The following is a 22,109-nucleotide window of genomic DNA, read 5'->3' as shown; positions in this document are numbered from 1 at the left end:
CAAGGCAAAAGAACAAGGAGTCAATGATGAACTTCCAAGAGATATTAAAAGATTTATTACAACATCTTATTAATTCATGGTATTTTATACATAACTTTCTCACAAGTTACAAGTTGACTACCAACACAATGTCAAACCCCTTTGAAGCAGAAAAGCTGAGGTAAAACAAATGACAAAAACCTTCCCGAAATTTCAAAACCAATTAAAAACAACATGGCTGATGTTACTTATCCGGCTGAAGCATTACGTAACAGTTAAATTCTCTCAGAGAATCATTTACTCATGCAATTAACGCAAAAAAAAGAAATGGCTGATTTGGATGCAGCAGCATGTCTTCAGACTACACAGTAGTAAGCCAGTACAAAGAGATAAGGCTAATCCATTCAATGGTGTGATGAGCAAACTACGCTTCTTGGTCTAAATGTCCCAAAGCTTACAAGCGGTAGTATAACGTCAAACAAACGTCCTCATTCAGTTTCTCTTAGACTGAGGGAGCAGCAATATGATCTACTCACATGATCCTTGTATCATGATGTGAAGCATTAGCCTTAGGTACAGGTTGGATGGGCCTGTTCAGGGATCTTAACGTCTGGTAAGGTCTTACCGATAACATAAAGGTAGCTTACTAATAGGACTCTACTACACAATCTAAACTCGTCTTTAAAACAATGCACAGATCACCTGGAGAGATAACACCCAATGTTAACAATGTCATTTACAATGTTTCCTAACTCATAGCACTGGCACCTACGCAAAGGAGAAACTGCATACATACAGGCATACTTAAGTGGGTTCTGAGTCTAACACGAAAGAAATGTCACCTAGTCAGCAGAAACCATATTCAAAAGTATGATCTTTCATATACCAAGCATTTATGTACATGAAAACCATTACAAGAGAAGTGTTATAAAAACAGAAACATAATACATAAGAATGGTATCAAATAAATCTGTGAGGAATATGACACATTAATGGCACATAGTTAACATTGACATGTTTAAGTTATGGAAAACGTACTGCAATCCTACAATCACTGCTTCAGGAACAATCGGTCTACAGATGGAATGTGTTTTTGTTAAATTCCAAACAATTTTAATCAAGCTCCTCCTTAAGACTAGTTTACAAGTGGAGGTGACTTCAAACAATCAAACCACATGCTACTGGCAGACACAGCCAAACTACTCGCTCACCCAAAAGAAGCTGTGAGTTCAAACTCTGATTCGACCACTGACGTTCTTGTCATGAGACAGAGTTGTATTCAAACCTACTACTAAAAGCTGCCAGTATTCAACATGTGAACAGTCAAACACTAAAAAGGTAAACCTTTCATCTCTCAGAATGTGCAAAATGGAAAAGGCAGAAATTAAAGTGACCCTTTCTTACCATTTTTTTCCAACATAAAGATGTAATGCTTACAAAAAAATAATACAAAAAAAAAATTCTGTCAGTTGAGCCAAAACACACTTTGGTAAGGTATTTTCCAACATCACATAGATTGATCGAAAATAAAATGTAAAAACATCAATAAATAAATTCAACAATGTATAAACAGTCGTGGTGTTTCACACTGCGACACCATATTTACATGGTTACACTTAAAGTGCCTCTTGGATCTTCACCCATGTCTCTCAGGCCACTGCGTTTTCAGGGAACTGAGCTGCGTTCAAGGACGTAAAGGCGGACGCAACGGAAACCAAACGATGCGGAGGTGCAGTCTGGAGAACCGGGAGAGAGCCCTCCTCCACTCTCACCCCCCGCCCTCCCCCGGCCGCAGAAGAGGTGTCGAGGCTGCGTCCAATCAGCTTCCTGAGGGCTGGGACTGCGCCCCGCCCCCTTGTGGCTCGGCCTCCGCTGTGCTCTGCTCGGCGGGGGCGGGGCCTCCGGGGGTCAGGGAGGAGGAGCTGACCCCGTTGGAGGTGCTGACGGAGCTGTGCTGGATGGCCTCCTCATGGGGGCTGCCTGGGATGGACATGTCCTCACAGCTGTCCTCGCGCTCTGCTGCTGAGAGGACACAGGCACAGGCAGCTCAACACAGGCACAGGGAGCTCAACACAGGCACAGGGAGCTCAGCACAGGCACAGGGAGCTCAACACAGGCACAGGGAGATCAACACAGGACCGACCCAAGGTGTTGGACAATTTCCCTGCACAACATTTTAAATGTTTTCATTGCTCTGACTGATAAATCTTCAAAACACAATCAAACTACTTCTAGAGGTACCTTCACTGAAACCTTCTAGCGCTGGGAATGGATACTGTAGTTCACGCTGTACTGGAGACTAACTATGAGTCATCGTGAGCTAGGGCTTTCACATTTGGCCGCGTGAATTTCAGATGTTGTGATTTGAAGTCAACAAATGTATCCAAGACTAGCATAAGGGCGATATAATCCCCATCCTGTACAGGCTGTTTCTCTCCATGTCATGTATCCTGTAAAGGCTGTTTCTCTCCATGTCATGTATCCTGTACAGGTTGTTTCTCTCCATGTCATGTATCCTGTACAGGCTGTTTCTCTCCATGTCATGTATCCTGTACAGGCTGTTTCTCTCCATGTCATGTATCCTGTACAGGCTGTTTCTCTCCATGTCATGTATGTGCTGTACTTTTCGGGGCATGTGGCAGTGTTTCAGGCAAACCCTCTGCCCCCCCCCCCCCATTTGTGTCTTGTTACCTTGCCAACTACTGCAGCGACAGATGATTACAGCACCTGATTTTAATGATGCTCACACTGGAAAGGAGGCAAGATTTGGAGTCGAAATGCCAACAGCTGTTAGTCAGCTGCATTGAATTAATTGGATCGCGGTGAAAAAAAAAGAAAGAAAAAAACACACACACACACACAAAAAAAAAGCTTGCTTTAAGGCTTTGACTCGTAAAGGAATAGGGATCATCGTAATCATTAATATTGGTAATGATGTGGTGCCCGTCGAAATGGCGCTTCATTCATGACTGCCTTTGGTATTTGGGAGCGACACGCTCCAGCTAAAGGGCCGACGAGCATTTAAAGGCCTCGTGTTTAAGGGCGCTGCCTCAGAGTCCTGATCCAGCAGATGTCGATCAGACGATTTAGTGCGAGTGTTAATGTCAGAACCCCCCCCCCCCCCCCCCCCCCCCGTAAACTGACCTGCCATCTCTCCCCGCTGGAGGTCGTCTCCAGAGGAAATGTACCTGGGGTTGTGTTCTACGTGCGAGTGAATATTATCACCTCTAATAGCGTCAAGCACAGGAGCGGAAGGGAGGCAGGCGCCGTGTGAAGCGGCGTCGCAGCCTAGCGTAGCCGGTTACCCTGGTTACTCCCCCCCCCCCCACCCCTCTCTCTCTCTCTCTGATGTGATTGTCCGCCACGAGCAGATGGAAGGTCCGACCTGCCAAGAGGAAGCCCGGCCTGGCATGTTTGGAGGGCAAGGACGGGTAATCTCATCCCACCTGCCCCTAGCAGCGTCTGGGCCGGAGGACGCCAGGCGGGGAGGGGGGGGGGGAAGAGGGGGACATGATGGAGTTATGTCTTGGTCTGCCTCGTGGAGGCGCTGTTCCGAGTAGCCCGTCAACCCTGCTCAACCATGCCTCTCTTCATTCCCCCACCCGCCCGTCAACTTGCATGCTAACCCCCCCCCCCCCCCCCCCCCGCCCAGGTAACAGGACAAGTGGATGAGGCTGCATGTCCTCAACTCTCGCATGGGCATCATCCTTCACCGAGGTCTGAGGGTGCGAAAGAATTCAAGGAATTAAAACATGCTTCCACCTCGTCTTGAGCTGAGGAACGGCAGCGTTCGTTTCGAGCGCGGGTAGGGGCGGGGGCCGGCGGGTAGGGGCGGCGGCGGCACAGCGGCCCGCTCCCTCGCTCACGTGACCGGCAACAGGAACATGCGGATGGAGACTGTGCATATGGCCCGCTTCGTCTCCCCAGATTTGGGGGGCGGAGCCTAAAGGCATCATTAGCGTTAAGTTGAAGACGTGACGTTTTAATTGCAGATGCTTCTCCACAGCGTGTGGGTGTCAGTTCTGACGAAGGTAAAGCGCGCTCTGAAGATGGGCCATGTTGTCGGAGACAAGCTTTGTGTTTTTTTTTAAACAACTGTTGGTACGAAGCGGTTCCCTGCTTCTCCCAGGCCAGCAGGGGGTATTCGTATCGGTAACATCGCACAAATGGGGCTCGGCGATTGATTGTCGGCTTGTGGTGATCGATGGTCGGGTGGGTTGAATGGCGTGTGCGCGCCCCCCGCAAGGAAAACGACAGGGGGAAAAAAATCAAAATAAATCTCAAATGGAAAAATAGGGGTGTACACAGAACACACCCAAATGACAGGCACGAGAGTCGTCTGAATAGTTCAACTCCAAGTTCCTGAACGGGAGAGCGGCGTAATGTCTCCATCGCTCAGGCAGAGCGAGGGGAGAGAAGCGTCGGCGGCCATTTAGGACGTATTTCACGGGCAGCAGCGGGCGGAGGATAATGGGACATTACTCACTGTGATAGGCAGATTTCTTCTGCATGGCGGTTACGGGGCAATCTTTATGGGCCAGGAGGAGCTGCTTCAGCTGGGACACCTCGTTCCTTAGGATGGTGACTTCACTCTGCCAGGGGAGACAGACAACAGCACTCAATAACACGCTCACACAGCACACCGCACTGAGTGCGCGATGCACTCTCTTTCACTCACTCACACACACACACATCCCTGGATACCCGACACACACACAAACCCACACACGCCCTTATGGTGGCACCCACGGACAAACACACACACACATTTACAGCCCGCTCGGCAATCTCGAGTCTGACATTAACACCGACGTGGATCTGTGTGTTCGCAGAGGCCTTATCTAAGGATGACCTTCTCTCCAGGCATTCCCCCACCCTCAGTAACAAACCCGCCCCTGGCCCCTGGCCCCTGGCCCCTGGCCCCTGGCCCCTGGTCGTACAGCACGAGTGGAGGTGGGAAGACCAAACATATCTTCATCTCCTATCGTTATCATCCGTATTCCGTCTCTGGTGACGGGTGATAACGTCCCCTCAGACCTCCGGGGCTCTGGCAGTGGGAGAGGCCCATGTGACCCTCCCAACCCTGCACTGACAGCTCCCACACCCCCCAGCAGGGAGACCACAGCCACACCCCCCAGCAGGGAGACCACAGCCACACCCCCCAGCAGGGAGACCACAGCCACACCCCCCAGCAGGGAGACCACAGCCACACCCCCCAGCAGGAAGACCACAGCCACACCCCCCAGCAGGGAGACCACAGCCACACCCCCCAGCAGGGAGACCACAGCCACACCCCCCAGCAGGGAGACCACAGCCACACCCCCCAGCAGGGAGACCACAGCCACACCCCCCAGCAGGGAGACCACAGCCACACCCCCCAGCAGGGAGACCACAGCCACACCCCCCAGCAGGGAGACCACAGCCACACCCCCCAGCAGGGAGACCACAGCCACACCCCCCAGCAGGAAGACCACAGCCACACCCCCCAGCAGGGAGACCACAGCCACACCCCCCAGCAGGGAGACCACAGCCACACCCCCCAGCAGGGAGACCACAGCCACACCCTCCAGCAGGGAGACCACAGCCACACCCCCCAGCAGGGAGACCACAGCCACACCCCCCAGCAGGGAGACCACAGCCACACCCCCCAGCAGGGAGACCACAGCCACACCCCCCAGCAGGGAGACCACAGCCACACCCCCCAGCAGGGAGACCACAGCCACACCCCCCAGCAGGGAGACCACAGCCACACCCCCCAGCAGGAAGACCACAGCCACACCCCCCAGCAGGGAGACCACAGCCACACCCCCCAGCAGGGAGACCACAGCCACACCCCCCAGCAGGGAGACCACAGCCACACCCCCCAGCAGGGAGACCACAGCCACACCCCCCAGCAGGAAGACCACAGCCACACCCCCCAGCAGGGAGACCACAGCCACACCCCCCAGCAGGGAGACCACAGCCACACCCCCCAGCAGGACGACCACAGCCACACCCCCCAGCAGGGAGACCACAGCCACACCCCCCAGCAGGGAGACCACAGCCACACCCCCCAGCAGGGAGACCACAGCCACACCCCCCAGCAGGGAGACCACAGCCACACCCCCCAGCAGGGAGACCACAGCCACACCCCCCAGCAGGAAGACCACAGCCACACCCCCCAGCAGGGAGACCACAGCCACACCCCCCAGCAGGGAGACCACAGCCACACCCCCCAGCAGGACGACCACAGCCACACCCCCCAGCAGGGAGACCACAGCCACACCCCCCAGCAGGGAGACCACAGCCACACCCCCCAGCAGGGAGACCACAGCCACACCCCCCAGCAGGGAGACCACAGCCACACCCCCCAGCAGGGAGACCACAGCCACACCCCCCAGCAGGGAGACCACAGCCACACCCTCCAGCAGGGAGACCACAGCCACACCCTCCAGCAGGGAGACCACAGCCACACCCCCCAGCAGGGAGACCACAGCCACACCCCCCAGCAGGGAGACCACAGCCACACCCTCCAGCAGGGAGACCACAGCCACACCCCCCAGCAGGGAGACCACAGCCACACCCCCCAGCAGGGAGACCACAGCCACACCCCCCAGCAGGGAGACCACAGCCACACCCCCCAGCAGGGAGACCACAGCCACACCCCCCAGCAGGAAGACCACAGCCACACCCCCCAGCAGGGAGACCACAGCCACACCCCCCAGCAGGGAGACCACAGCCACACCCCCCAGCAGGGAGACCACAGCCACACCCCCCAGCAGGAAGACCACAGCCACACCCCCCAGCAGGAAGACCACAGCCACACCCTCCAGCAGGTAGGAATCCGGTGAGAGGGGTGGGTGGGCGGGTGGGTGGAACCATGATGCACTTTTTTCCCAGTGATGTCGTTTCCTGCTCTATAATGATGGCCCTTTATTGGCTCCCGACCAGCAGATTTGTCAGAGGTGAGCTGTTCCGATTGTCAGCACAACTTTGCGGATGCGGCCGAGATTTACTCCGCTCTGTCATGAGTGCTCCCCTGGGACCCTTGCATTCTGCCTGCCATAAAGAGGGCTGCATTACCCTGAAGGTGACTTTAACTGGATTTAGAGCAGTTTAGGGCTGTTGCTCCACGGCAGATTTAAACCCCGTCCTCCTTCAGAGGACTGAGGACGGCTTCATCTATTCGTTTAAAAGCAGCCAATTGATTTGAATCCATGTGTTTGGCCTTGCCAACGCTGGCAGGACTGTGTTGTTGGGAGACAGATTTAAACACAGCTGCTCGAGCCCTGTGCTGCTCTCCAGCGCCCTGCTCTCTGCCTCTCCCGCTACCAATACCTCCGCTGCTATGAGGACGAGGTTCTCTCTCTCTCTGTCTTCCCCCCTCCTCCTCTTCTTCTCTCCTCCCCCCCTCCCCTCTCTCTCTCTCTCTCTCTCTCCCCCTCTCCCCCCTCCCTCCCTCCCTCCCTCCCCCTCCTCCTCTTCTTCTCTCCTCCCCCCCTCCTCCCTCCCTCCCTCCCTCCCTCCCTCCCTCCCTCCCTCCCTCCCTCCCTCCCTCCCTCCCTCCCTCCCTCCCTCCTCCTCTCTCTTTCCTCCCCCCTCATCCTCTCCTCCTCCTCCTCTCCTCCCCTCCTCTCTCTCCTCCCCTCCTCTCTCTCCTCCTCCTCTCTTCCCCTCCTCTCTCTCCTCCCCTCCTCTCGTCTCCTCCCCCCTCCTCCTCTCCTCTCTCTCTCCTCCCCCCTCCTCCCCTCCTCTCTCGTCTCCTCCCCCCTCCTCCCCTCCTCTCTCTCCTCCTCCTCTCCTCCCCTCCTCTCTCTCCTCCCCTCCTCTCGTCTCCTCCCCCCTCCTCCTCTCCTCTCCTCCCCTCCCCTACACACAGAGCAGGTGCAGTTATCTGGCAGGGCTGTGGTGTTTACCTGGTGCTTATAGAAGCTGCATGGACTAGCTATCTGGAGCCAGCCACTCTGCCTTTCACAACAAAGAACCGCTAGGCTCAAATGAAGCCCACATTAATCGTTTCCTATACTGGAGGATCTGCTACAGGGCTATTTTACACAGTGCATAACTATAAAGAGTTAAACTGCAGGAAATCGACATGGCTGTACAAAAGATCCTGTCCAATATAGCAATGGGTCGGGCCGCTGAAGGAGTTCCTCCCACAGCAGAGCGGAGAAGTTGGACTTTTTTTCTACGTTTGGGACTTAATAGAAAGTGTGAAAGGGGGACTTTACCGAGCAGCTGAAACCTAGGAGCTGCATGTTCCGACAACCTCATTAAGAAGCCAGTTAAGGATGATGTTCAAGTCATCGTGCATCATTAGAGCCAGCTTCTCTGATCAGCTGAGCCAATGTGTCGGCATGGGAGTTATTAACCCCCCCCCCCACAGCTGATTAATGCCCTCATATAAAAGAACACTTTAGTTCTCTGACATTCAATTTTCGCCGCGAGTTGTTCCGTTCCTCAGAGTTAACAGCCCTGCTCTCTCTCTCTGTCTGTCTTCCTCCTCTCCTCCTTCCTTCCCTCGCTCCGCCTCTCCCCCCTCCGTCTGCATCCGCCCGCATCCGGTTCACCCTGAGGAGGCGCACCGATGACCATCAAACAGACGTCCTGTGAAGGAACGTGAAGGAACAGCGACCGAATAAACCCACCTCTGCTTTTCCCTCTTCCTTCTCCACATCCCCCCCCCCCTCACGTCTTACTCTGCCTCCATAGACGAAAAAGACAGCGGGTAAATAAACACCACATCTCATTTAATGGTGTGGAACGTCGACGCGCAGCGCCCCCCCCCCCCCCCCTCACACTTATCAACAGAGACAACAGCCACGTGAACTGTTTCGAACTTGTCAGCGTCGGATCCTAATTGCTTCCCCGCCAAAATGAAGGTTCAGAACGCGACACCTTTCCCTGGGAGACTGGAGGCCACTCGGAGACGCCGAGGCGCAGACACGCTCGCTCGCGGCTGACATCTGGAGGATACGTCTTTATTGACAGGGACGTGTCGATGTGGCGGGGGGGGCCCTCCTCGCAGGCGCCTGCCGCTGTCACCGCGCGCCTCTCCTTAACCGGCTTTAACGACTTCATCACCACAGACACTCACACACACACACTCATGCACACACACCAGAAACGAAACAAAGAGTGTACGCAGGCACACTTGCAAGCATGCGCAAACAGGAAGTGGAGCTCGAGCCGCGGGGGTGATTTCACGATAAGAATGTATTCATGCCGCGTTTAAATCCAATTTCATTCGATGTCATTTAAAGAGAGATTCAGAGGGGGGGATTTTGAACCTGCAACCTCTCAATCTGCAGTCATTTGTTGACCCGAGCGACCCCTGAGCTAAGCTAACCCCCCGCCCGCACGCGCGCGCGCCGAGAGGGTCGCGTGTACCTGCAGCTGTCCGTTCATGGAGTTGAGATCCTCGGCCTTCTTCTCCAGCGACTGCACCCACACCTTCCTCTTCTGACGGCAGCGCGACGCCGCCGCCCGGTTCCGCTCCAGGAACTTGCGCCTCTTCTCGTCCGGGTCCTCGCTGGTGGCCCGGCGACGCCGCCCCCCTGTGCTGGGGGCGTGATGGGCAGGGGGCGCAGGGGAGGCCTGGGGGCGGGGGGGGGGAGGCAGGAGGACCGTCAACGCAGCACCACAACACCCACACTCCCCCAGCTGCAGAGGTGGGAGGAGTTCTACATGTGTGTGTGTGTGTGGGGGGAGGGGTCAGGGTGTGTTCTGATGATGTGGAGGGTTGGTGGTGTTCGTGCTGGTGCTACTTACAGGCGTCTCAGTGGTAGAGGTGGCAGGCTGCTGGAGGGACTGGGGGCAGGGCTCCTCTGAGGGGGCCGGGGGGCCGATGGGGGCCGGGGAGGGGGCAGGGGAGGGGGCCGGGGAGGGGGCCGGGGAGGGGGGCGGGGCAGGCGCGGGGGCCGAGGTGTGGGTGACGGCGTTGCTCTGGACGTCCCCGGCGTCGCCGCTGGGTACCTGAGGGAGCGGCTGGCTCAGAGCTGCCTTGAGCTTCTGAAGAGGAGAGACGGCACAACGCGCTCACGTCACGTCTCCGGGAGAACGCTCCGAGAAAAGGCAGTAAATATCACGTACGCACAGCCATGTCAATGATGATAGGAATACACAGTATCATTAACAGGAATGATCGCCAATTAGACGTCAGAACAAAGACTTCATAGGCTGTCCTCTGGAAAGCTGTCATGGCCAGTGTTCTATTCCCCTGAAGAGCTGGAGATCTCCGCCTGTCAGGGAGAGCGCCTCTTGGGTATGTCCCCCCCCCCCTCCGCCCCACACACACGCACGCACACACACACGCGCACAGGCACACACACACTTCCCATCCAGTGCCCACACCTACACCGCGTCCCACAGCATCTGTCACCACTGCACATTAAACGATCTCAAAACACGATCCCAAACACATCGGCCTCGACGACGTGCCCAAACAAAACACCACAAGTTGACTCGTTGTGTTTGGACCACAGCTCAACCTTTTTTTAAAATATATATATATTTTTAAAAAAGGTTTGTAATCGCTGTTTAGTGAGCTTTAATATGCACTAAAACTCCGGTCCATATCGCTACGTCGCTATGGATAACAGCCTGTCATTTAAAGGCCGCATTCAACACCGTCAAATGGTGAATAAACAAGCTGAAGGTGAACGAGCCTTCGCGGTTCCATAACAAAGTGAAACGGAATACATTTACATGGGCAGAACAAGAGGAGCACATTGTTTTAACAACTACCTTTGCCAGAACAATCTATCTACCAAATTAGTTTATCGTGTAATACCCTTCCAGAAGCTCTGCTGGCAGAAACAAGATATTATTCTCCTGGAAGGAGCCATAGAAGGAGGGAAAAGCTAGTCAGATTCATATTTCATCGCTGCCACAGAAACCTCATCAGTGTAATAACCCTCCATCTCATGGGTGTTATTCCACCATCTGCTCCTATATTACTTATCTTTATTTTGCAACTAATTAACAGCATAATCTTCTAAATTCAGCAAGTTAATTATCATTATTGTGGTCTTTGCAGCATCATCAGTCCTTGTACAGCACCATCTCCCTGCCCCCGGAGAGGGGCGCGGGGGCGAGGCGTGAGGGGGGGGGGAGGGAGGCGGGGGCGAGGCATGCGGGGGGGGGGAGGGAGGCGGGGGTGAGGCGTGCGGGGGGGGGAGCTGGAGGGGGGGGCGAGGGGCGCGTGGGGGGGAGCTGGAGGGGGGGCTGTTTTCTTGACGTGGGCTCATTAGGTGTTTGCTGATGAGCTGAGTGTGGCGGAGGGGGGTGGTGGGGGAGGGGGGGGTGGGTGTACCCAGGGTGGGGGTGGAATGGGGGGGGGGGGGGGAGTGGTACAGGTCAGGCAGGATTCTGCTGAACAAAAGGTTCCATGCAGGGTGAGACTGACTTAATGCGCCTTTCTGAGCACGTGCCAGGACGCCCCCAGCTGGTTCTCAGCGCCGCCCCCCTCCCCCCCCCTCCCCTCCCCTCCCCCCTCTGGTCGGCCCCGACGACGGCCCGCTGAGCACAACACCGTCTCTGCGTTTGTCATCCAGGCGCCCCGCAATCCCAGCAACCCCCTCTTCCAAACACCCCCCCCTCGTCCCTCCTCCTCTCCCCAGATAACCAGCCCCCCCCCCCCCCAGCCCCCCCCCCCACTCAGGCTACGGTTTACCTGTTAATTTCCAGAGGAGTGGCATGCTGTGAACACTTACAGGTTCCCTGATACGTGCTTCATCACGGTGCCACTGCTCTCCCTACCCACGCTCCATATCCCTGCCCTTCAGCCGTCAGCACCACACTAACACACTGGGACACACACCTTCACCACTGCCCTGCTGCTGCTAAACGACGACAGGGAGGTCAAATAACAACAACCACTGTCTTCGGAGGAAACACATGCTGCAATGCTGCACATGGCCCCCTCAATCATTTACTGTTTCACTGTAAAGTCGGAAATGGAAACGCAGGAGTAGATTAAAGGTATGAAGAAGAGTCAATCGATCAAGTTGGGATTTTCGACAACGGCTCCCTCTTCTGGTCCAAGCGGGTAAATACTCACACAGCTCAAGTATCAGGTATCAAACGTTTGGTAACACAAATGTACACAGTTGTTGAACAGTGAATCACCTCCGCCTCCAGGTTGGAGGTGGTGTGTGTGTGTACACGTGCAACCCCTGATGTGCATGACGCGATAGGAAGTGGAAACAATTACCAGCTTGGCTTCTGAATGGACGGGCTGTGGAGAAGGGGGTCCTGGGATCCCGGGGACGTTGGGCGCTATGGTGACGGGTCTGACAAGCTGACAGCACAGGGACAAACACAGGGAGAGACCAGCACAGGGAAAATTAGTCTTTCCCAGTGAGATGCTGAACAGCCACCCCCTCTCAACACACACACACACACACACCCCTACACACACACACCGCACGCTCCATGCTTCCCCATATCTCAGCCTCATTAGGCTGGATGGCCTGTTATGTTGTGGAGGCAGCGCCACATGGAGATGCCGTGTGCACGCTGATGAGCCTCTGCCTGCCTGTCGGCCTGCCTGTGTGGGGAGCATATGGACGACAGGCAGGGAGGAGGAGAGGGAGGGAGGGAGGGGGAGAGGGAGGGAGGGAGGGGGAGAGGGAGGGAGGGAGGGGGAGAGGGAGGGAGGGAGGGGGAGAGGGGGAGAGAGGGAGAGAGGAGGAGAGGGAGGGAGGGGGAGAGGGAGGGAGGGAGGGAGGGGGAGGGAGGGGGAGAGGGAGGGAGGGGGAGGGAGAGAGGGAGGGAGGGGGGAGGGAGGGGGGGGGGGGAGGGAGGGGGAGAGGGAGAGAGGGAGGGAGGGGGAGAGAGGGAGGTAGGGGAGAGAGGCAGGGAGGGAGGGGGAGAGGGAGAGAGGGAGGGAGGGGGGGAGGGAGGAGGGGGGGAGGGAGGGGGAGAGGGAGGGAGGGGGAGGGAGAGAGGGAAGGAGGGGGAGAGGGAGGGGGGGAGGGAGGAGGAGAGGGAGGGAGGGGGAGAGAGGGAGGGAGGGGAGAGAGGCAGGGAGGGGGAGAGGGAGGGAGGGAGGGGGAGAGGGAGGGAGGGAGGGGGAGAGGGAGAGAGGGAGGGAGGGAGGGAGGAGGAGAGGGAGGGAGGGAGGGAGAAGGAGAGGGAGGAAGGAGGAGAGAAAAAAAGAAGCGCCCCCCCCCCCATCAGTGTGACGGCGTGCTTTGGGTCGCTTTCTCCTTGCAGTTTCTCGCTTCTCCTCTTGTCAAGAGCCTTCACCGCGGAGCGGGAAGATGGAGGTCTTGTTCCCGCTGCGCCGCCATCAGGAAGCGATCATGTGCAGCTCAGTGTTCCACACAGACAGTCGGGCCGGGGAGAGCAGCAGCAGACTGGCCCTGCCCGTCGTCTCCCTCTCACCAGGCTCAAAGAGAGAACATGCTCAGACCACACCCTGCTGGAGGCTGGCTGACAACCTCATGCCCTAGTCCTCTATTTCCTCGTCCTCACAGGCAGCAACGTTCAGTCATTGGCGCACGGCACGGCCACGACGCCAGCACCTTTGCGGCGATGCTTCAAATGACACAAGGATAAATGGCAGGGAGGTGTCTTGGACTGGAAACCTGCCGTCTTTTGGCCGAGACAGTGCCTTCGCTACAGTGCTGTACAGCTGCTCTCTTCTAAGGCCCATTAGTTCAACCATCTTTTACGGCAACCCGCTGCAATGCCAACATGGCCGGTGCCAATGCTGTAAACAGAGAGCAAAGCTCCCAGGGAAGCTAAACTGATAAACAACAGTAACTCATCACCGGTGCCTGGATAGGAAAAGTGAAAAACCCCCCAAAAACTTGAAAGATCTGACATTCGCTCTCCTCGGAAGGCAGCGTTAATGATGGCGTGGGGCCAGGTATGGCTCTATACTCACAGGGATGGCGGTTGGGATATGTACACTTGAGCTGGTGATGGAGGCGGGGATGGTGACTGGCAGGGTCTGGCCATTAGCAAGCTGCAAGAGCACAGGGAACGTTCCAGACACGGGACTGGAGAGGAGAAGAAAACACATCTCTGTCACTCGGGAAACAACAATCAGTAAACGGAACAGCTTTACGGTAAATGCTTGAAGCTCCATGGCAACACCGCACTATGATATGGCAGTTAGTAACACAGAAAAACAAAGAGCTCTGATGGGGTTTTGAAGTTGAACTCAAGCACACGAACAGAGAAATTAGGATATAAATCATTATGGTCTTTGAACGCTTATCTACGAAACCAAAAAAGCAACATGATCAGCAAACCATCTTGCCATGAAATGCAAAATCACTCAACAGCACAAAAGTAATTCTAAAGAAGCAACCAAGAGAAACCAAACAAAAAACTAAAACTGAGTGAGGATGCTAAAAAAATAATAAAAAAAGACATTATCGAGTTACTTACACTATTGGCCTATTAGAGGACGGGACTTGGGTAATTACAGAGCTAGATGTTGGCGATGGGAGGGGTTGCTGTATTACAACACTAGCATCTGAAGTCTCTAGGAGTACATTTGGGACTTGGAGGGACGCAGGACGAACTATAGTGGATGTTGGCAGTGAGGTCAGCTGCGGAGAAACCTCCTGTGAACACCATACGAGACCTTGCATTAAACGCTTCATGAATTCAACTACGTTGTGAACAGAGACTTGCCTAGTCTTGCCTTGCTTTTAGCACGGTAACAAAATACACAGGGAAAAAAAAAGTCTGACAGTATTGTAATTGTATTATATATTGTATGATGATAGTATTTGAGTTTCTAAACAGGTCATCCAGGCAGCTGGAGGGAAAAATGAACGTGAATGAATTCTTTATGAAATTATTGTGAGCAGTACTGTTAGTAAGGTGTTATACTGTGGAGGTCATGGAACCACACAAGACCCCCAAACCAGTCTGGAGTGTGAGCTTCACACACACACACACACACACACACACACACACACCCACACACACACACACACACGGCTGGAGAGGGGCCTCAAGCGCCGACATCTTCACTGTACTTCAAGTTCCCACAACTTTAAGTTCTTATTTGGTATGTATAAATCGATGAGAAAGGCCGGCCGTACAGACAAACACCTCACTGAGCTGCAGTGGTCAGGTTCTGTTTGGCCGTCTAATGATAGAGGATGTGGACTGTCCACAAGTATGACTGCTCAGCGCCATCTAGTATGTCTATTCCAGTGAAGCGGGATCTCTCCAGGGTGTCTGTAGGAAGTACCTCAGCCTCCGGCACAGTTTACCTTGTCATCACAGGTGGTGGACTCTGGATGGGGAAGTGGGCTGTGCCGCTGGGGATCCAGAGCCGAGTTGTCCTCCATTTTGTTTCGCATAATTGGCGTCGCAAGAGGCATTGGCGTCGCAAGAGGCGACAGATCCAAAGGTAACTGTGTGTCAGAAAGAACAGGCTAAATGTCACCAACAGACTAGATTAGAGGCCCAATTAGTACTAACCGGGCTGTACATAGTACCACCAGTCTGTACCGAGTACTTAGTGCTACAAGTCTATACCCAGTACTACCAGTCTATACCCAGTACTACCAGTCTATACCTAGTACTACCAGTCTATACCCCGTACTACCAGTCTATACCCAGTACTACCAGTCTATACCCAGTACTACCAGTCTATACCCAGTACTACCAGTCTATAACTATTACTACCAGTGTATACCCAGTATTACCAGTCTATACCCAGAACTACCAGTTTATACCTAGTACTAGCAGTCTATACCCAGTACTACCAGTCTATACCTAGTACTACCAGTGTATACCCAGTACTACCAGTCTATACCTAGTACTACCAGTCTATACCCAGTACTACCAGTCTATACCTAGTACTACCAGTGTATACCCAGTACTACCAGTCTATACCCAGAACTACCAGTTTATACCTAGTACTAGCAGTCTAAACCCAGTACTACCAGTCTATACCCAGTACTACCAGTCTATACCCAGTACTACCAGTCTATACCCAGTACTAGCAGTCTATACCCAGTACTACCAGTCTATACCCAGTACTAGCAGTCTATACCCAGTACTACCAGTCTATACCCAGTACTACCAGTCTATACCCAGTACTACCAGTCTATACCCAGTACTACAGTACTACAAATATTTTCCTGGTCCTTCCAGTCTGTACCTAGTATTACCTAATACTACCAGTGTGTATAGTACTACCTATGTTCAGACTGAAAGTAATAGTAAATTATTTTTGTAAAATCCTAATATTTTTGCTCACGTGACTCAGATACATTAGGAAACTTTTTGCAATGTTAACTCAGTCTGAGATCATTTAAGAATACATTAGACTTTGACATCACTCCAGATCGACATTCATCACAATTCTGTGCTGATTAAACACGTGTCTCTTTTTTTCATGATCCTAGTTATGATCTGCTCACAAATGTGTTGACTTGCCCTGCACAAAAACATATACATGAAACTGCAAAAGCTGTGCATATGACTGTCATATAATGTAGACATCAGTTCTTTACAATGACTGTGACCAGTTCAAAATGGAATCTGTTATTGGTCACATGTAAAAAATAACATGAATGGCCAAAACGTTAAATAAAATAATTAGAATTGGATTGGACCAATAAATCTGATTTAATCACTACGTATTGTACTTCTCAGTCAGTGTGTATCTGGTAGTACCAGTATGTATCTGGTAGTACCAGTATGTATCTGGTAGTACCAGTATGTATCTGGTAGTACCAGTATGTATCTGGTAGTACTAGTATGTATCTGGTAGTACTAGTATGTATCTGGTAGTACTAGTGTGTATCTGGTAGTACCAGTATGTATTTACTGTGATCCTACTAAGTATTACGAGTGTGCCTGCTTAGCAAAACTTCAGCGTGTACTTAATGTCGTACTACCAGTGAATATCTAATACTACTTAGTCTAATTAGTGTGACGATCTGTTTCACTGAATAGGTCCATGCAATGGCTAATCTAATCACCTTTTTAATGTCCTCTTCAGTAGCTTTTTTGAAGTCATGTTCAAAAGGACTCGCAAGCTCATTGAAGAGGCCAACCTCCTCACAGTTCTTCAGGAAGCGAGTCGGCGTGGGCGTTTGGTCTACAACACAAGACATTTACTCACACCTGCTCACTGAAAACAATTCCCTGTTCCGTACACTCTTTAAATGCTTACCTGCAACTATGACACTGTCATTCCTTGCAGGACCAAACTTCAGGGTCATCTCATGCTTATGCTTGTGGACAGCCAAGTGGTCTTCATTTGTAAATCTCTATGGAAGATGTCATGGTTGTTTAGGCAAGGGCTTAACAGAACAGACTGGGTCAGGTTTAAAATTAAAGAAATTGTTTAAAATACCCATTGCCACAGTCCCCAGTCTCCTTACCTGTCCACATCCAGGAGCAGTGCATAAGAAAGGTTTTTCATCACTCATAGTCAGAAATTCCTTATACACCCTGAAATGAAAATCAAAATGTGTGCACACTTTAGGTATCATAGTTGAGTAGAGAACATCATGCTGCTTTTGAACGGCAGTGACCATTTTAGATGACTAACGGAGTTATCATCTTAGAAAGGCCGGTGGGTCATGATGATTAATGCGAATTTTCTCTCTCATATTCTAAATGTTATGAAACGGAATAAGTGTTTTGCCCGATATCTGACTCATCAGGCAACTGTGCAGTTAATAGCTTCTCGAAAACAGAATCACCACACTACTACTGGCAATGCTACAGCCCCGTTGGCAGTCTCGTTTACTATAGCCTGCATGTTATGCTAACAAACGCATCAAAAACACTATGACATGGGTTAATCCACGCACAAGTTTGACAAAAGACCTATCTTGAAATAAAGTGCCAACACTGAGGGCGGTTTTGTTTACACACCCATATCCCACCGCCCATGGGGGTTATTGGTTTTAAGTCATTTAACGCACCAGCTGGGCGGATTATGTACATTGTTGTCAAATCGAGGTGACAAATCCGTCATCGTGTATTTGAGACTCCACCCTCTCAGTGCAGCAAGATCTAGTATCAAACTAACAGACCTATTTATTCGGGGCTAGCAGCTGCAAGTCAGCACTGTCGCCATGTTAGCTCTATTTATTATTGTTAATAGTGTGACAACAGGCTCTTAACACATGCCCACCTTTGACTAACAAGCATACGTTCCTATTAACGCCAAACAACTATCACTTGTGCGATATATTTCCGTTGTCAGTTTTTAATGGACACTTACCCAGGAGCTCAACCCTTGATATTGAAAACGTCGATGCCAAAGTCTCGCGAACTCAGTGAGGAGTCTTCCGTATACGTCACTATCACTCCGCTTCACTCTTTCCTAAATTACTTGCATATTATTGCTGGCAGCTTGTCGTCGTAGTACGGATCACATGGCAGTATTCATCAGAAAACTGGAATTGTTTCCGATATGCCTCTCCCATCATTTATAATTTAAAAGCGCCCACACACCGCCACTAAATTTCCCCGCCTGGGGATTAATAAAGCGTCGTCTCAAGGTGAAGTTGAGGAATGTCCAATTGATCAAACATATGACAAGTCCAAATGTATTTAGTTTAAACTAATCTTTTTACAACGTGCTCACAGTATTACAATGCCATAAATAATGTAATTGCGATGCAGCATTGTTCTTGGGGAAACAGCAAGTCTGTCTTAAGATCAGATGATGACAACTTCATAGCCTCTCTTGGGGGAAAGCCAGGATGAAGGGCCTGCAGAGGCGGTAAAGTATTTTCCTGGCTTTTAGCACGTGAATAAAAACTGGTAGTGGATAGGATACACGTGCAGGTCTAAGCTTTTCACTTCTGTTCATTCAGCACATTAAAATAACTACAGACCACTACTTAGCACCATCAAATTTGTCTAGATTTATTTTTAATGCCATTTACAAAAGCAAGAGCATCACTTGCTGCCTACTTACATACTGCTAATGATCGGCAGTTGACCCAAAGAAAGCTATGCAGACCCACAAAAGCCAGCATATGATGCCTAAGGAAATTGGTAAACAGATCAGGTTGATCCTCTCCTTTGTGAAATCCGGGGTGACATTCAAACCAACTGCTCTTATGGCTGCGGTGACATGATTCCAAACATAGAAAACGTACTGCCATATTGTAAATAGTCAAATACATGCATTTTAATTGTGTAATTGCTTACATTTTTACAATACATGTTTTCCTTATTTTGACAGTGTCCGAAACTTGAAAATGTACATTTTCATGACACCTACACAGAACAATTTTTGGTAGCCACGATAAAATATGTAGTCACATCTGTAATTAAAGTGTTTCTATGGACAGCAGAATGTTTTTACATAGCGAACAGGATTAAGAACGCTACCATCAAACAGAAAAGACCCATGGCTTCAGACAGGGCGAATCCCAGGATGGCATAAGAGAAGAGCTGTTGCTTCAGGGATGGGTTCCTACAAAAACAAGAACAAACGCGGCGTTAAAACACTAAAAAACAAATCTGTTCATTTCAAACCACTGAGGGAACTGAAGCCTCGGCCGAGTCGACCTGGCATTTCCTCACCTGGCATATCCGATGATGAGGCTACCGAACACCGTTCCGATCCCGGCGCCGGACCCGGCGACTCCGACTGTGGCAGCGCCGGCACCGATGAACTTGGCAGCGGTGTCGATGTCCCGGCTCACAGAGCTGGTCTGGAAGCCGCGCAGTGCTACCTGGGTGAAGGGGCTCTGGGGCAGGAGGCCTGTGTTCTGCAACACACAAGATTTATTTTTTTTAAATTTAAAGAGGGAAACATGCATTTCGGTTGTCATTCGTCATCGAGACGACAACTTTTTGATCTGTGGTTGAATGTGTAGCTGTGGTGGTTGAATGTGTAGCTGTGGTGGTTGAATGTGTAGCTGTGGTGGTTGAATGTGTAGCTGTGGTGGTTGAATGTGTAGCTGTGGTGGTTGAATGTGTAGCTGTGGTGGTTGAATGTGTAGCTGTGGTGGTTGAATGTGTAGCTGTGGTGGTTGAATGTGTAGCTGTGGTGGTTGAATGTGTAGCTGTGGTGGTTGAATGTGTAGCTGTGGTGGTTGAATGTGTAGCTGTGGTGGTTGAATGTGTAGCTGTGGTGGTTGAATGTGTAGCTGTGGTGGCCTCACCTCATTTTTGACCTCAGATCCGGATACCACAGAGGCAGAGAGGGGTCTGTATAGAGCCCGGGAACCAGCACGGATCTGCACACATAACAAACACCTTCAGACACAGGCCCATGAAAGCATTATAGTTCATCATAGCCAGCAGTTGTTTCCATATGCACAGCACTGGAGGCACCTTCAAGTGTCACTATTGTCATTGAAATGTCATCAGTGTCTGTTCTGTCAACTCCGTTGATCACACCAAATGTTCCCAAAGTCAAAATGCAACACTGCATGATATTTCTCCCAGCCTTCTGAACAATTTATTCTTCTGACACATGCACTTCTAAACAATACTTGCAAAACATGAAATAAGTAGGTGCTATGAAACAACATAAGTTATGTTTGGAAGCAAAACATGACCTTGGGTTAACAGTAAGTGTAGCCTTGCATACAAAATTACAAGAGACCAACTATTGAGCATACCAAACCAATGCAAACAAAAGTCTGTCACTTTGTTCGCTATGTGCACTTAGTCCAAAAGGGGAGGATGACCTTTTCATGTTAGCTAGCCACTAGCATGCTAATTCAACTACACAGATCAATCTACAGCAAGACACCACGTTAAGTGTGCATTAAACAAACTCCCATTTTCCCAACATAAGGTAGACACATGTGCTGGTTTGGACGATCTATCTATGGGTATTATAGTGAAAGTGATTGTAGTGAATAGCTGCTAGCTAGCTTGTTAGCTAATACCCTTGCCAGACGCCTATATCAAGTTCACCACCAGGCCCCCATTGAAGATATAGGGAGATACACTTGCAGGAATTATGCACTTTCAGACATAATGGAAACAAAACTCACCAACGCCGGCGTGGAGACGAACTTTGCACAGGCATACATTTTCCAATTTAGGTAGTGTAGTTAACTTAGTAGATCAAATTTGATAGAAGCCCGGGTCTCTCTGATAGAAGACAGAAGTAAGGTCAATGCGGAAATAAACGCTTGGCATAGAAAATAAACACAACCTAATGCACATTTGCTAAAGTACTACATGCAGTCCTCACTGAAATTGAACAGATATGTGTTATAAAGAAGGATGAGACCCGATTTGTTACGTTAAAATTGTCATTGAATCCTCCATTTCACTTACCGACTGCAGAGGACGAACCACAGTGAACGACAGCGCAGGCGCAAGTTGGTGTTTATAGATACCCGGATGGAGAGTTTACGATGAAGGAAGGTCATTTCACAACAACTTTATTAAACCAGACATTAAAACAATATTCTTGGCATTCAAATCAGAGAAATCTAAATTAAGATACTTCAGCAATCCCTTTCTTAAACTTTAAGTGAGGATGTTAAGATAAAGAATCTCAACAATGAAGAACAAGTGTTTGCTTCCAATCACACCTTCGTTGAATCTGCATTTACGAGAGGCTACTGTTCTACTAAACTCTGCTCATGTTTGAGTGTGCACTTCTCACCAGAGATGAGAGAACCACTTCTAACACACACCGCACGTTTCCTCTCCCCTCCACCTGTTGCGGAAATAATTCAACTCTCAGATTCTACCCAGAGATGTCCCAGGGCCCTGTCTCTGCAGCGCTCAGGCTGAGGGTGGAGCTGCACACCAAGAGGATTTGTAATGTTGATGAATGGCGCACCAGGCAGCAGCTGGAGCAGCGAGGCAAAGGTAATGAGCACAGGGAGCCTGTCTTTGCTGCTGCTGTGGCTACAGGAAGGAATCCCCCACTGGTTCCTCTGGTATGATCTGTGCAGGTGCGCCGGGAGATGAAGTCATAGCCTCTTTATCTCATGAGGATGACCTAGAATCACTCTTAATGTGGAAAACACTCCCATGTCAGAAAACACGATCAATAGTCACATGGCGGGGATCACCAGTTGAAACAGTTGAGACAGTTGAGAACGTTTTTTAATTTCTGAAATTTGTAAAGTGCAATTGCATCCATTGAGTTCTGTAGGTTCATTTGACTGTATGTATCTCCCTCCACTTGTCACTCAATACATCAGTGAGCCAAGTTAAATATA

The 22,109-nt window shown here is 51.1% G+C and overlaps 2 protein-coding genes across 2 annotated transcripts; both read right to left on the bottom strand.

The window, feature by feature from the left end:
- Positions 1-32: 32 nt before the first annotated feature.
- Positions 33-18,264, bottom strand: atf2 (activating transcription factor 2). The gene is made up of 12 exons (XM_084688419.1): positions 18,179-18,264; positions 17,328-17,397; positions 17,117-17,213; positions 16,923-17,041; positions 15,201-15,344; positions 14,362-14,540; positions 13,853-13,967; positions 12,173-12,259; positions 9,730-9,969; positions 9,349-9,555; positions 4,466-4,571; positions 33-2,001 (listed from the first exon to the last, which is right to left on the bottom strand). The coding sequence occupies exons 2-12, from the start codon at positions 17,373-17,375 to the stop codon at positions 1,799-1,801; spliced, it is 1,545 nt and encodes a 514-aa protein (XP_084544545.1). The 5' UTR covers positions 17,376-17,397; positions 18,179-18,264; the 3' UTR covers positions 33-1,798.
- Positions 18,265-18,807: 543 nt separating this feature from the next.
- Positions 18,808-21,361, bottom strand: atp5mc3a (ATP synthase membrane subunit c locus 3a). The gene is made up of 5 exons (XM_084688420.1): positions 21,211-21,361; positions 20,922-21,021; positions 20,079-20,153; positions 19,495-19,682; positions 18,808-19,384 (listed from the first exon to the last, which is right to left on the bottom strand). The coding sequence occupies exons 2-5, from the start codon at positions 20,958-20,960 to the stop codon at positions 19,270-19,272; spliced, it is 417 nt and encodes a 138-aa protein (XP_084544546.1). The 5' UTR covers positions 20,961-21,021; positions 21,211-21,361; the 3' UTR covers positions 18,808-19,269.
- Positions 21,362-22,109: the final 748 nt, after the last annotated feature.

Source organism: Hypomesus nipponensis, chromosome 23, assembly GCF_054491055.1.
Source record: "Hypomesus nipponensis isolate SF chromosome 23, ASM5449105v1, whole genome shotgun sequence".
Lineage (NCBI taxonomy): Eukaryota > Metazoa > Chordata > Actinopteri > Osmeriformes > Osmeridae > Hypomesus > Hypomesus nipponensis.
This window is presented reverse-complemented; position numbering and strand designations above follow the sequence as displayed.

What these genes read in the sequence shown, in the direction of transcription:
- atp5mc3a (XM_084688420.1), bottom strand. Translation starts at nt 20,960, where the DNA reads ATGTATGCCTGTGCAAAGTTCGTCTCCACGCCGGCGTTG. An exon ending in TCGTCTCCACGCCGGCGTTG is followed by an intron (nt 20,154 to 20,921) that starts GTGAGTTTTGTT and finishes TTATGTGTGCAG; the next exon opens with ATCCGTGCTGGTTCCCGGGC. An exon ending in CTCATCATCGGATATGCCAG is followed by an intron (nt 19,385 to 19,494) that starts GTGAGGAAATGC and finishes TTGTTTTTGTAG; the next exon opens with GAACCCATCCCTGAAGCAAC.
- atf2 (XM_084688419.1), bottom strand. Translation starts at nt 17,375, where the DNA reads ATGAGTGATGAAAAACCTTTCTTATGCACTGCTCCTGGATGTGGACAG. An exon ending in ATATCCCAACCGCCATCCCT is followed by an intron (nt 12,260 to 13,852) that starts GTGAGTATAGAG and finishes CTGTGCTGTCAG; the next exon opens with CTTGTCAGACCCGTCACCAT. An exon ending in GAAGAAATCTGCCTATCACA is followed by an intron (nt 2,002 to 4,465) that starts GTGAGTAATGTC and finishes GTGTCCTCTCAG; the next exon opens with CAGCAGAGCGCGAGGACAGC.